This window comes from Silurus meridionalis, chromosome 5, assembly GCF_014805685.1.
Source record: "Silurus meridionalis isolate SWU-2019-XX chromosome 5, ASM1480568v1, whole genome shotgun sequence".
NCBI classification, from domain to species: Eukaryota; Metazoa; Chordata; class Actinopteri; order Siluriformes; family Siluridae; genus Silurus; species Silurus meridionalis.
This window is the reverse complement of record NC_060888.1, coordinates 13,076,769-13,090,650: the sequence shown is the minus strand read 5'-3', so window position 1 is coordinate 13,090,650 and position 13,882 is coordinate 13,076,769. Positions and strand designations below refer to the sequence as shown.

Below are 13,882 nucleotides of genomic sequence, written 5' to 3'. Positions count from 1 at the left end.
TTCCTCTCCTTCACGTTCGGAACATTTTGAATTGCCTATTCTCCTCCTTCTTCTATAATATCCTTCTTCTTCATCAGAGCTTGACTCCTCATCTCCTCCTACCTCATCTTTTTGTGTCACCTTTCTCCTCAGTTGTACCCTTGTCTCAACACCTCTTCTTCCAGGCACTTTCTGATTCTTTGGGTCCAGATTCTCTGGTGTTGGTAAATCATTCACAAGCAGAGGGTGGTTTCGGTGCAATGTTCTGATCTTGTGCTCATCATTTTCTGGATGTACCTTGTATACGAAGTTATCACCTAATTGCTCCTTCACAACATAAATGGTAGGCTCCCAAAAAGAACGCAGCTTTCCTGGGCCACCCCTCTGACTCATATTCCTCACCAAGACATGATCTCCAGGTCTTAGAATGATACAACCGGCTTTCTGATCATAGTATTCTTTATTGCGCAGACTCCTCTGCTTGCTGTTCTGTGCTGCAATCCTAAAGGCTTCAGCCATCCGATCTGCCCAGCGCTCAGCATACCCATGTGCGGTGGTGAATCCCTCTTCTTGTACTAACCCAAACAATAAGTCAATGGGAAGCCGTGGATGACGACCATACATTAGGTAGAAGGGAGAGTATCCCGTTGACTCGTGCCTGGTGCAATTGTAGGCGTGAATGGCCTTCGGCAGATGTTTCTTTCAGATCTGTTTGTCCTTTTCAGTCAGTGTCCACAACATCTGAAGCAAAGTTCGGTTTAGTCTCTCTACAGGATTACCTTGAGGGTGGTATGGAGTAGTCCTGGAGCGACCCACCCCAGAGAGCTTCTGCAGGGTGTGGAAAAGGGAATTTTCAAACTCATGCCCCTGGTGATGGTGTAATTTTGCGGGGAACCCGAAACGAGGTATGCAGTCGTTGAATATTTTCTCAGCTGCAGTCTTCCCAGATTTGTTCCTGGTAGGATAGGCCTGAGCAAACCTGGTGAAGTGATCAATGACCATCAGGATATATTCATACCCCCCGCGACTGGTCTCTAAGTGCAAGTAATCAACACACACCAATTTCAAAGGTGCGTTTGAGGTGATTCCTCCCATTGGCGCGTGCGCATGGGTTACAGGTTGTTTCTGTGTTATACAGGGACACTGGTGAGTCACATACTCCTCCACACTCTTCAGCATCCCAGGCCAGTAGAACCTTTCTCGAGCCAACTGTAGTACTTTCTTTGTCCAAACGTGACTCATGTGGTTATGCAACTGCTGAAGTACCATCTGCCAATACTTTGTAGGCAGTACCAGTTGATGTCTTTGTGTTGTTCTCCTATAAAGTATATTGTTTTCTAGGACTAGCTTGTGCCATTCTCTTAGCAGATTCATTGTGTTACTTGCCGTCATACGCCAAACATCAGGGGTCAATGTCTTACCAGCTTCCTTTAATTTGACCACTGGCCCAATCGCCTGATCTTTCCGTTGTGCTCTACTCAATTCATCAGGACTGATGGCGGGTGCCACCTGATCATGGAGTGTGACTGTGTCAGTTGCTTTTAAGTTTAGGGCTGCCACCCAGGCTACATCTTCATTCTTGGACATCATGTTACCCTCTCAAGTTGCCTGGATGGCACTTTGTGACAGGCCCTCTGTGCACTCACTAATGTATTGGTCCATGTCCAGGGGACAACATGACAACATGTTGGCATCATTGTTACTCTTGCCGGGACGGTATTTGATCTCAAATCGGAAATCTGCAAGTTCCCCCACCCAACGATAACCAGCTGCATTTAACTTTGCTGAACTCATCACGTAGGTGAGAGGATTATTATCAGTATAAATGGTGAAACATGGGGCATAGAAGAGGTAGTCACAAAACTTTTCACACACCGCCCACTTTAAAGCAAGAAATTCCAGCTTACCGGAATGGAGTCGGTAGTTTTTCTCAGCAGGCGACAATGTCCTCGAGCCATAGGCAATGACCCATACTCTTCCTTCCTGCCTCTGATACAGCACTGCTCCTAAATCTTGTTCTGAAGCATCAGTGTGCAGTACAAACGGTACATCAAAATCAGGATATGCAAGTACAGTTGGGTTGGTTAGCATGTCAATGAGTCTGTCTAAACTCTGCTGGTGTTCGTCTCACCAAACACTCGGATGTCGTGAGGGCAGCTGTGAGCTCCTCCTCCTTTCTCTTTTCCTTCCTACTGGTGATTGATTTTCTGCTGTATTCGCTTGGAGCAGCCCATAAATAGGTTTAGCTAACCTAGCAAAGTCTTGAATATTACTTCTGTAATAGCTTAGGAAGCCTACAAGGTGGCGAACTTCTCCAACATTTTCAGGTATTTTATCACGAAGTACCCTCACAGCATCCAGATCTTTTGGATCCACTCTTACTCCGTCTGCAGACACAAGGCGACCCAGGTACCGGACCTCCTGCTTAAACAACTCACACTTAGCTGGGAGCAGCATGACTCCATGCTGCCTGAGGACCCTGAACACGACTGAATTTTTCAACATGTTCTTCAAAGGACTTGGCAAAGCAGAGAACATCATCCAAGTATGGCAGGCAGCACTCATCACAGATGGACTCTAACATTTCTTCCATACTCCGTTGAAAAGCCGCAGGAGCATTTGAAAGGCCAAAAGGGACCCTTACCCATTTAAATAGGCCCCAAGGGGTCACAAATGCTGCCAAGTGCCTCGACCCTTCGGCCATAAACCCTGGTGATAAGCCTTTCCCTGGTCAAGTATGGAGAACCAGCAATCATGAGATCCTGTATTCTTGGCAGTGGATAACGATCAGGGATGGTCTTCCTGTTGAGCTGTCTGTAGTCTATACATAGTCGTAGTGTGCCATCTTTTTTCCGGACGCACACTACTGGGGCAGCATAGGGTGAACGAGATTTTACTATACAGCCCTTAGCAAGCAAGTCCTGTACATACTCCTTAACTTCTTTCAAGAGTTGCTTGGGTATAGAAGTATAGGCCTTCTGCACAGGGATATCATTCTTCAAACTCAGTGTCATCTGTAGGCTGGGGATATTTCCAATGTCATTTTGATTATGAGCAAACACACCCGACTCTTCATAAAGAAGCTGTCTCACTACTGCTTGTACACTTGATTTCAGGTCACCTGAGGTCTACAGGAGGATGCCACTGTGTGTTGTCGTCCTCTGACTGTGCTGGTTGGGATGAAACAATTCCCTGTGGATTCATCGGCTCCGGTTGATCTGTCTGGATAATCTTAGCAATGGCTGCTATTTCCCCAAGAATGGTTCTTTTTGGGATGGTCACCTCATGCTTAGTGTGGTTGCCAACTGGAACTATTGTGTGTCTGTACTCTTTTGTGAACCTCAATCAGTCCTTCTCCAAGATCAAGACATGCTAGTGGTGGGGCCTCCTCACTTGGCTCAAATAGGACTGTGGGGTCAGAAATATTAAAGTTGGGAGGTACCCTACATTTTACATTGGCGACCTGACCAGGACGAATGGTGACACCTTGTGACCCTACCCTCACCCGGGCTGTGTCGGCATATACTTTTTTTGTACGTATGAAGCCAACTGACACTTTAACCAGGTCATCTTGGGTATTTCCAGTGTTACTCATCAGAGAATGTAAGGTAGTAAGAATGCCTGCCCCATCTTTGGGTCCTGTGATTAACTCTGAGATCACATTAAACCCCAACAGCGGCCTCTCCAACTGTAGCTGACTGACCAGAAAGGCGACTTGAATGGAGTAGCGAGTCCCATCATGTCCCGATAAGCTCACTGTAGCTTCGACCCACCCACTAAATGGAATTACTTCCTTATCGATGGCGAACACCTCCAGACCAGCACTGGGTCCCACTATTTCAGATAAGGGGTGAACATCCTGTGTTGGTAGGTACTCTTTCCTCCAGTCTTGATCAATGATGCTAACCTGCGCTCCAGTGTCGAGAAGCATTTTTACATGATGACCTCCAATTTCTCCTTCCAGTAGACACTTTTTCCCAACAAACTGGACGATCTTTTCTCCTGAGCTTTCAGGTTGTCTTCTCCTTGGTTTCCTGGTGGTACTACCCATGTGATCCCACGAACCAGCATTGACTGTATAATTACGATAGGATGAACCTGCATTAGGGACTGCTGTCTCTGGTGTACTTTTTGGCCTGACATTAAGTACTTACCTTTTTTGTCTGTTTAGACAGCCAACCGCCCGGTGACCTTCCCCTCCACAAATGAAACAGTGGCTGCAAGTCTCCTCTTTCCCCTTTTTCATGCAGTTAAGACAACCCGGCCTTCTCCTCTTTTCAGGTGATTTAGCCATGCATTGACAATTCTGTTCTTTCTCCTTGGGCTGTTGCAGTGAATTGACTGCATCAGTCAGTGCTTGTACTTGAGTGATAAGTTTGCGAATCTCTTTATCAGTCTGCTCAGTAGTCGCAGATGCTGCCTTAATTTCTGAGACACCTTCAATTTGGGCACTATGAGCATGAGTGGTTTTAAGTCGTGGCAGTGACTGCAGCCGACGCTGTCTCTCCTCCTCCTCACTAGTTATCTTTACAAGCTGTCTGAGGAGCATGTCATCCGTTACGTCTCCTGCAGCAATTAGTTGTTCAAGTTCATGACGAAGCTCACCGTGCTTGGACCCCAAACCCTGGCAAACTGTGTGGAGAAATACCTCTTGTATGGTCTTTGCATCATACCTTATATCCCCAGTGCTGTGTTTGGAAGCAAACTAAATCTTTTGTTTGAGTCCAATTGCCCGATAAAGAAACTGCTGTGGATTCTCATTTTCTACTTGGCATGCACACATCAACTTCTGAAACAGCTCTGTGCTACTCTTATCTCCTAAGTGAGACTGTATCAGCCCTTTCAACTTTTGTACAGTCAAATCCTCTTTCTTCATTAACACCTCCTTGAAGTGACCCGGTTTAGTGATCTTCAGTACCCCTCTGATGATTTCACTTTCACTAAAATGTTCTTGCAGGCCCACTTCAATTTGTCAGCATACACTGTTAAAGCTAATCTCAGAGGTAGAGTCGCCAATGTGGCCTCCATGTACTTTAAACTCTCTCCGTGGGAGATATGGAGGTTCTCTCCTGCTCATTTGGTCATCAGTGCAGCGTGGGGGAGGGGGAGTCTGGAAAGAAAGTGGGAGAGCGTTTGATTGTGAGGACATGGTGTGGGGATTCACATGGTGTGAATCTTTCGGCCAAGTTCCTCATACATCTTTAACATCTACTGATACTCAGTGTCTACTGTGCACATGTGGGAATGGCTGGTATTTGGGTTTATGTCAGATTTTGTGTGATCAGTGTGACCCTGGATTTTCCCTGTGCTCCAGTCAGGTGTCTTATACTTTTGTGTTGTTACATACTGAGACTGAGTAATTTGTAAGATTTTATCCCTTAGATCTAGCAGCACTGCCATTCCTCCATCTTCCCTTCCGATCAGGCTCTTACAGCAGAAAAAGCCACTTATAAAATCGAAACATGCCTCTTCATCCCACAGTTCTACTCGTGATTCTTCCCCCTCGTTGGTTTGTTCAATGGTTTTAGCAATGAGGAAGAGTTCATCATCAGGCAGTTCACAAAGTGCTTTCCTGATTTCCTTCACCAGATTTCTTCTTTCTTTTTCCATCATGCCAACCTCCAAACTACTGTTAACAATCATCAAACAACAGCAAGGATTACATACAAAGATCCACGGCAAGTTGGTCTTCGGATTCTTTTGAATGAGCTTCCCTCCTCCAGCAGGTAGCGCTCATCCCGGATGAGCCCCCAAGAACTGTAGCGGGTTAAGTGTTCCCAGCAATCTGTGGAATGGTGGAATAAAGACAGGACAAAACCATGCGTGTGATCAGCTCTTGTCTTGCTGGGTTATGACCTGCAGCCCAGCAGACACTTTGCAACACGCAGCACTCCTACAGCACCCTCTATTGATCTGGCGGAACCGCCAATCCCCTTAATACATTTTAACATGCAAAAACCCATTTAAGTGTCTTTAATTACAATTGTAATTGTAGTAATTGTGAAGAACTGACAATCGGGGCATCACACAGGGATAATCCATGGAGCGGAGATAATCCACGGAACAGAGATAGTCCACGGAAGGGAGATAAATCCATGGAACGGAGAGGATCCATGGAATGAAGTTGATCCATGGAGCAGAGATAGTCCACCGAGGGACCAGTGGTAAAAGCTGGCAGTCAAAGATCTACGAGATCCGTAGCATGACCTTTAAGAACCTTTATAAACTGGCGTTTATAAAGTCTGGTCGGTAAAGTGTTTGTGATTAAAGCTGGGAGCGGCAGAGAAGCAGCACCATGACAGCCACCGAGGGGATCATGGCAGGTGGAACACTGACAGTGGCGGAGAAAATCCGTTAATTTTCCAAAATAAAACATCATTCAGAATCAGATAATAAATAAAATGCAAATAATGTAAGTTATGTATACTTTTTGTGCGGCCCAGTACCAATTGACCCACGGACCAGTGCCGGTCGGCGGCCCGGGGTTTGGGGACGACTGATATAAGGGGGTGAACCTTCAGCCCAGATTGAGGTCCTGAGTGCTTTGTTTTATTCTATCTGTAATTCTCTTTATACAGTAAACTCTATACTTTGCACCATTCAGCGTTTCCTCAACCCTGACCAGTTCCTCAGTCCCTGCTGCAAAAAAAAGAAACACCTCCACAGCATGATGCTGCAATCATCATGCTTCACTGGTGAGATGGTTTTGTGCAGATATGATGTGTAAAATTTAGTCCAAACAGTTCAATCTTGATTTCATCAGACCAAAAATTCTTGTCGAATCTTTTACTAAGGCCCTTCTCCCTGATTGCTCAATTTGGCCAGGTGACAATATTTTTTTAATAACATGACAAAAACAGAGAAAATTTAAATAAATTCCACACTATTCACCAAAGATGCATACTCATATTGCATACTCACATAATTTGCACCGCTCCTCAGAGGCTGTAAGCCAGTGGTACCACTCGTAAGCACTGGTCTGTAGGTGGCAAACAAATCCTTTCCTGGGCTGAGACAAGTTAGCTAGCTTTGGGGTTGGCCGACCTCTCCTCACGATGTCCAGCTTTTCTGGAAAAAGTCCGCCTTGAAAATAAATGTTTAAGTATGTCCGAGACCAAATACATTTCTCTTCCTCCGTCAGCCATTGTGGGCATAAAAAAAATGTGTGCAGATTGCTAAAGATGTGTTTTGCTAGTCAACCTTGGTTGTAACAGTTTCCCTCTGACCAACCAATCAGAGGACGAAAAAACGCTGACGCTATTCTGGGCCAGCTAGCTGGCCCTGTGAGCTGAATTTGAAATCAGATTGGTTAAAGACCCATTGCTAATATAGTTTAATGTACATGGGCCAGCACTACTGATTCTGAAGGCCCTGGGCATATTGGATTGACATGGCAGCACATAGACACTGAAATCTCATTGGACAAAAAATCTAACATCCACATACACATACTGGAAGCATTGCAGCCAAGATAAACACTATGAAATAAAGAGAATAAACTGTTGGGAATAAATTAATACAAATTCATGGAACAAATATTAGAATTTAGATTGTAAATGTAGGTCAGTGCTTCTGATAGTGTTTAGGCCAGCAGAGAAGGCCTTGCTGGCCCTTATGGCCCACCACTGTTGTGGTGTAATTTCAATAACCTAGTTAGAATCTCAGTAACCTCAGGAGCATATTAAGTGACAGACCGCAGATGTGTTTACTCTCCGCCTCGCAGTGATGTGTAGTGTTACCATTTTTCATTATTATTATTAATAAACTTGAAAATATACAATGCCAGAGGTGTAAAAAAGAAACTAGAGTTAGCACCTTCTCACTGTGGCTATTCACTCCATACTGGAAATACGATTTGTAGAGTGCCGATATACAGTCCCATTAACCCACGAAAGTCTGCTGGACCAGACAACATTCTTGGCAGAGTGCTCAGGGTGCAGAACAGCTAGCAGATGTCTTCACCGAAATCTTCAACATCTTCCTGAGCAGCGCCATTGTTCCTATGTGCCTCAAGACGACGACCATTGTTCCCGTGCTGAAGAAGTCTACTGTCTCCTGCCTCAATGACTATCATCCTGTGGCGCTCACACCAATCATGATAAAGTGCTTCGAGAGGTTTGTCATGAGGCACATCAAGACCCAGCTACCACCCTTACTGGACTCTATGCAGTTTGCGTATTCTAATCCGTTCCACGGACGATTCCATCTCCACGACACTTCATCTGGCCCTCACCCACCTGGACAACAAGGACTCATATGTAGGAATGCTGTTCATAGACTTCAGCTCAGCATTCAACACAATTATCTCAGCCTCAGCACCAGCCTCAGCACCTGATTGAGAAGTTAAGCCTACTAGGCCTGAATACCTCCCTCTGTAACTGGATCCTGGACTTCCTGACTGGGAGACATCAGTCAGTCCGGATTGGAAACAGCATCTCCAGCAACACCACACTGAGCTCTGGGTCACTTCAGGGCTGTGTGCTCAGTTCACTGCTATTCACTCTGCTGACTTACGACTGTATAGCAATGCACAGCTCGAATCACATCAAGTTCCCTGATGACATGACCGTGGCGGGTCAGCATACAGAGAGGAGGTGCAACGGTTAACAGCCTAGTGTGAAGTGAACAACCTGTCTCTGAACGTCGACAAAATGAAAGAGATTCTCCACTGAACATCGTTGGATCCTCCATGGAGATCTTCAAGATCACCAAATTTCTTGGTGTTCATTTGGCGGATAACCTCACCTTGTCACTCAACACCAGCTCCATCACCAAGAAAGCCCAGCAGTGTCTCTACTTACTGAGAAGGCTGGGGGGAGGAAGATAAGCTTTCCGGATTCAGATTGCAAGACCCTACAGAGGATAGTGAGGACAGCTGAGAAGATCATCGGAGTCTCTCTCCCCTCTATCATGGACATTTACACCACATGCTGCATCTGCAAAGCCAACAGCATTGTAGACGACCCCACACACCCATCACACACACTCTTTACCCTCCTGCCATCAGGAAAGTGGTTCCGAAGCATTCGGGTCGTCACATTCAGACTGTGCAACAGTTTTTTCCCTCAAGCCATCAGGCTCCTCAATATACAGAACTGAACTGAAACTCACTCATGCACGCACGCACACACACACACACACACACACACACACACACACACACACACACACACACACACACACACACACACACACACTGATCTGTACAACCCTGGACTCAAACACACAATCTTACTCACTACTCACATCCATGTCTTCAGTACCACCCATATTATATATACAACAGGATTACTGGCGGTGCTATTTTGTGTTTTGTGTATTTGTCTTACACTGTCACGTGTTGTCTTGCAGTGTCCTGTATTGTCTTGCACTGTCTTGTGTTGTCTTTGCCCTGTTTGCACCAGGTTGCACACGATGCACTTTATGTGGCGAGGACACTTACTAGTCCTTAGCCCTGTGTTTTCTGTGATGACTTGGCTGGGCCACTCAAGGACAATGCAGAGATTTGTCCCGTAGTCACTCCTTAGTTATCACTGGGGTCCTTGTCCTGTTGGAAGATGAACTGTCGCCCCAGTCTGAGGTCCAGAGCACTCTGGAGGATGTCTCTGTACATTGCTGCATTCATCTTTTCCTTAAACCTGACTAGTTTCCAAGTTCTTGCCACTTAAAAAATGTAATTTAAGCCAAAAAGTTCATTCTCTGTTTTATTAGGCCAGAAAATTTTTTTTTCCCATGGTCTAAGAGTCCTTCAGGTGCCTTTTCACAAATGCCAGGCGGGCTGTCATGTGCCTTTTACTGAGGAGTGACTTCCGTCTGGTCACTCTACCATACAGGCCTGCTTGGTGGAGTGCTGAAGAGATGGTTGTTCTTCTGGAAGCTTCTCCTCTCTCCATGAATGCTGGAGCTTTTTCAGAGTAACCATTGAGTTTTTGGTCACCTCTTTGACTTGAAGGCTCTCCACACTCGTTCGCTAAGTTTGGCCGGTCGGCTCGCTCTAGGAAGAGTCCTGGTGGTTCCAAACTTCTTCCATTTACGAATGATAGAGGCCACTGTGCTCATTGGGACCTTTAAGACTGCAGAAATTTTTCTGTACCCTTCCCCAGATCTATGCATTGAATCCTGTCTTGGAGGTCTACAGACACTTCCTTGGACTTCATGGCTTGGTTTGTGCTCTGATATGCAATGGTAACTGTGGGACCTTATATAGACTTGTGTGCTTTTCCAAATCATGTTTAATCAACTGAATTAACCACAGGTGGATTCCAATCAAGTTGTAAAAACATCTCAAGGATGATCAGTTAAAATGGGATGCACCTGAGCTAAAGTGTCATGGCAAAGGCTGTGAATACTTGTGTACATGTGATTTTTTTCGTTTTGTATTTTTTTTTTAATTGCAAAGATTTCAAACAAACTTCCTTCACGTTGTCATTATGTGGTATTGTTTGTAGAATTTTGAGGAAAATAATTAATTTAATCCATTTGGAATAAAACTGTAACATAAAATGTGGAAAAAGTAAAGTGCTCTGAATACTTTCCAAATGCACTCTATGATTTGTAGTGCATTGTTTCGTGCGTGCATGAAGTGCCACTTGTGGATTCTTTTGCATTTTATGTCTAGCGTCAAAAAATTCTCCTAAAAGGAAAAAAACATGACAATTCTGCATATTGAGGGAGTGAATGAGTGAAAGATGAATGGAATAAAGACATTTGTTAAAACACACAAACACACACACACACACACGCATGCACAAGCGATTGTTTTAAACATATAAACTGTTAATGTATAATAATAAAAAACTGCTTTAATAAAAAAAATAAAAATTTTATAAATAATTTCTTCCTTCCGTGAATTTTGTGTGCTGTTACACCCTTTTGACCTTGGACTATTGACCTCTTTTTTTTTTGGATTGTTTGCTGCCTGCCCTGATCACTGCCTTTTTTCAGATAACCCTTTTGTCTAGCCTTGGATTTTACTGTTTGTTCATGCCACTCAATTGTTATAATTAGCTAGTTAACAGATAAATAATTTTCTCTATGTACACCCTGAAAATAATCTACCTACCAACATTCCATTAAGGTGGTCAGAATGTGCCTGCTTTATCCGCAAGAGGTGATGCATCAGCATATACACTAAATATGACTTTCCAATTCCATTCTCAATTGGTATTGTTTATGAGCAATTCACTCACACTATTTATTATGTACATTAATCATGTACAATGCCACCTACACAGTTGAATAACTCCAGCTTTTTGTTTCCTTTCTTTTTGCATTCTACACATCCTTGAAATATAAGTAGAGTATTACTAACCCTCGATTGAGCACAACATTTCAGCCATGTAATTAAGGCCTGAAACTACTCTAAAAACTACCATCCTCTATTAATCTACAGACCTTTATTCCTACATGCAGGTATTTTATAACAAAATATTTTTAGTGTTTTGTAGTTTTAAAATATGGAAAAATACTTATAAGTATTATTGTAAGAAGTCTACATGATGACATCATAAACTGCCTACTCAGTAGTTTGCCCAGACTTGTTGAGATCAGAACAGAAAATGTATCCATATGGAAAAAGGTGGTGAAGGTAAGAAAAACGCAGGCTGCCAGCATTTAAATAGGTGTCCAATGTTTAATAAATAAATATTTGATCGCAGATTATTGTACCATATTTAAAGTAGCTCTTTAGATTTTGCACTCCTTTCCATTGATGAGTGCCTGACATACTATATTATTGTTTCTATGATTAACAATCAAATGACTAATTAGTTAGAAACCAGTTGCTATAAATACAGGTTCCATTAGTCTTATGAATTACTTTCTTCTCAATGAGTCAGTGTTGCTGATGCAAAGTAGTCCTTCTTTAACAAACACCAAGTAACTAAATTAGGATACGAATGTGTAATTTAGTCATTTGCAAACTGTTAAACATTAAACTGTATTTTAAAACTGACCTAAATCTGGTTTTTAGATTACAGGGAAATGTATGTGAATTTTTTATCTGCTAGCTGGTTGCATGTCAAATTTATTGCATGACTCGGCCAGAGTAAAGATGTTGCTATCAAACATTGTTTACTTAATAAACAGTTAAAGTAATAGTAAAGAATAGATCAAATAGGCCGATTGATGGAAGGTTTGCAAAGAAATTTCATGCTTTCAATTTTTAAAATCCGAAAATACAATAGTTTATTTTGATACACGGCTACTGTATTTTGTAGTTTATTTTGATACACATCAAAATAATCATTTTTCATTCTCTCAACTCAACTGTCACACTGATGGAGCTATAACAGCGACAACCCCATCTATTGCCGGTGGACTGTATGTTTTATTTAAGCAATATTTTGTGCAATTTTAAAGGTGTTATCTTCCATATTGATGAAAAAGGTTAAAATCCATATATCTCATTGCATTAGTATACAATATATGTATTAATTGTACTTAGTCTGATAGCTATTAAACTTGTATTGTTTTATATATTGGGTCAAGGCCTAAATGGTGAATATGTATACGTTGCTGCCAGGGTGCGTCTGGAGGCCTTCTCAGACAACAGTGGGAAACTGCAGCTGTCACTTCAGGAAATCATCGAATGGCTGACAGCTAAAGATGAGGAGCTATCAGAACAGCTGCCTATAGGGGGTGATGTGGGGGCTGTGCAGCACCAGCATGATTTCCACCAGGTAGTATCACACAAACACACATGCAAACACAAAGTGTACAACAGTATGGACACCTTCCCCACTGATTCAAATTTTTTAATTAGCTGTAATCTTGCTTAATCCTTTTATTCCACCTACTGTATCTGTCAATAAGCCCAATAAGAATTATTTAAAAAATAGAAGTGCTAATAGTGAACATAAGAGAAATCCAAATCACATCAATATTTGGTGTGACCCCCTTTTGCCTGCAAAACAGCTAAATCCATTTTTCTAGCTACACTTGTACACAGTTTTTTCCTTCTGTCTTTTCATGTAATACCAGACATGTAATACCAGACTCAATGATGTTTTAGATCAGTGTTGTGGGGGCAAGACTATCACTTCCAGGACTCATTGTCCTTTTCTACACTGAAGAGAGTTATTAATGTCACTGGCTTTATGTTTAAGGTTGTTGTTCTGCTGCAGAATTCATTTGGGGTGAACCAGATGCCTTCTTGATGGTACTGCATAATGGATAATTATTTGCCTGTATTTCTGAGCATTGAGGACACCATAAATCCTGAACAAATGTTCAAACACATTTGCAGAAATGCAGCCCCAAACATGCAGGAAACTTCTACCATGCTTCACTGTCACCTGCATTCACTCATTACGGTACTGCTCTCTGGTAACAAACTGCCTCCTATTTAACAGCCAAATATTTTATATTATATATATATATATATATATATATATATATATATATATATATATATATATATATATATATATATATATATATAAAAGTTGCTCAAGTTTAGGAATAGGAATGTGTCCCAGTCTAATACAGGCTTCTAGTTGTTCAACTGTCTTAGGTTTTCTTTGTCGCATGTTCCTCTTTATGATACGGCAAATGTTTTCTATGGGTAAAAGAGCTGGACTGCAGGCTGGCCATTTCAGTACCCAGATCCTTCTTTTACGCAGCCATGATGTTGTAATTGATGCAGTATGTGGTCTGGCATTGTCATGTTGGAAAATGCACGGTCTTCCCTGAAAGAGACGACGTCTGGGTGGGAGCATATGTTGTTCTAAAACTTGGATATACCTTTCAGCATTGACGGTGCCTTTCCAGATGTGTAAGCTGCCCATGCCACATGCACTCATGCAACCCCATACCATCAGAGATGCAGGCTTCTGAACTGAGCGCTGATAACAACTTCCGATGTCCTTATTAGATTAGATTAAATTAGATTTAACTTTATTGT

At 42.7% G+C, this 13,882-nt stretch overlaps 1 protein-coding gene across 3 annotated transcripts in view; it reads left to right on the top strand.

Moving 5' to 3' along the window:
- The window catches only part of drp2 (dystrophin related protein 2), a 187,963-nt gene that overhangs the window by 110,011 nt on the left and 64,070 nt on the right, over positions 1 to 13,882 (top strand). For all 3 annotated transcript variants that reach the window (XM_046848814.1, XM_046848813.1, XM_046848815.1), the window contains one exon: positions 12,503 to 12,659. In XM_046848814.1, the coding sequence (XP_046704770.1) occupies positions 12,503 to 12,659 (157 nt within the window). The remainder of the gene's footprint in view (positions 1 to 12,502; positions 12,660 to 13,882) is intronic.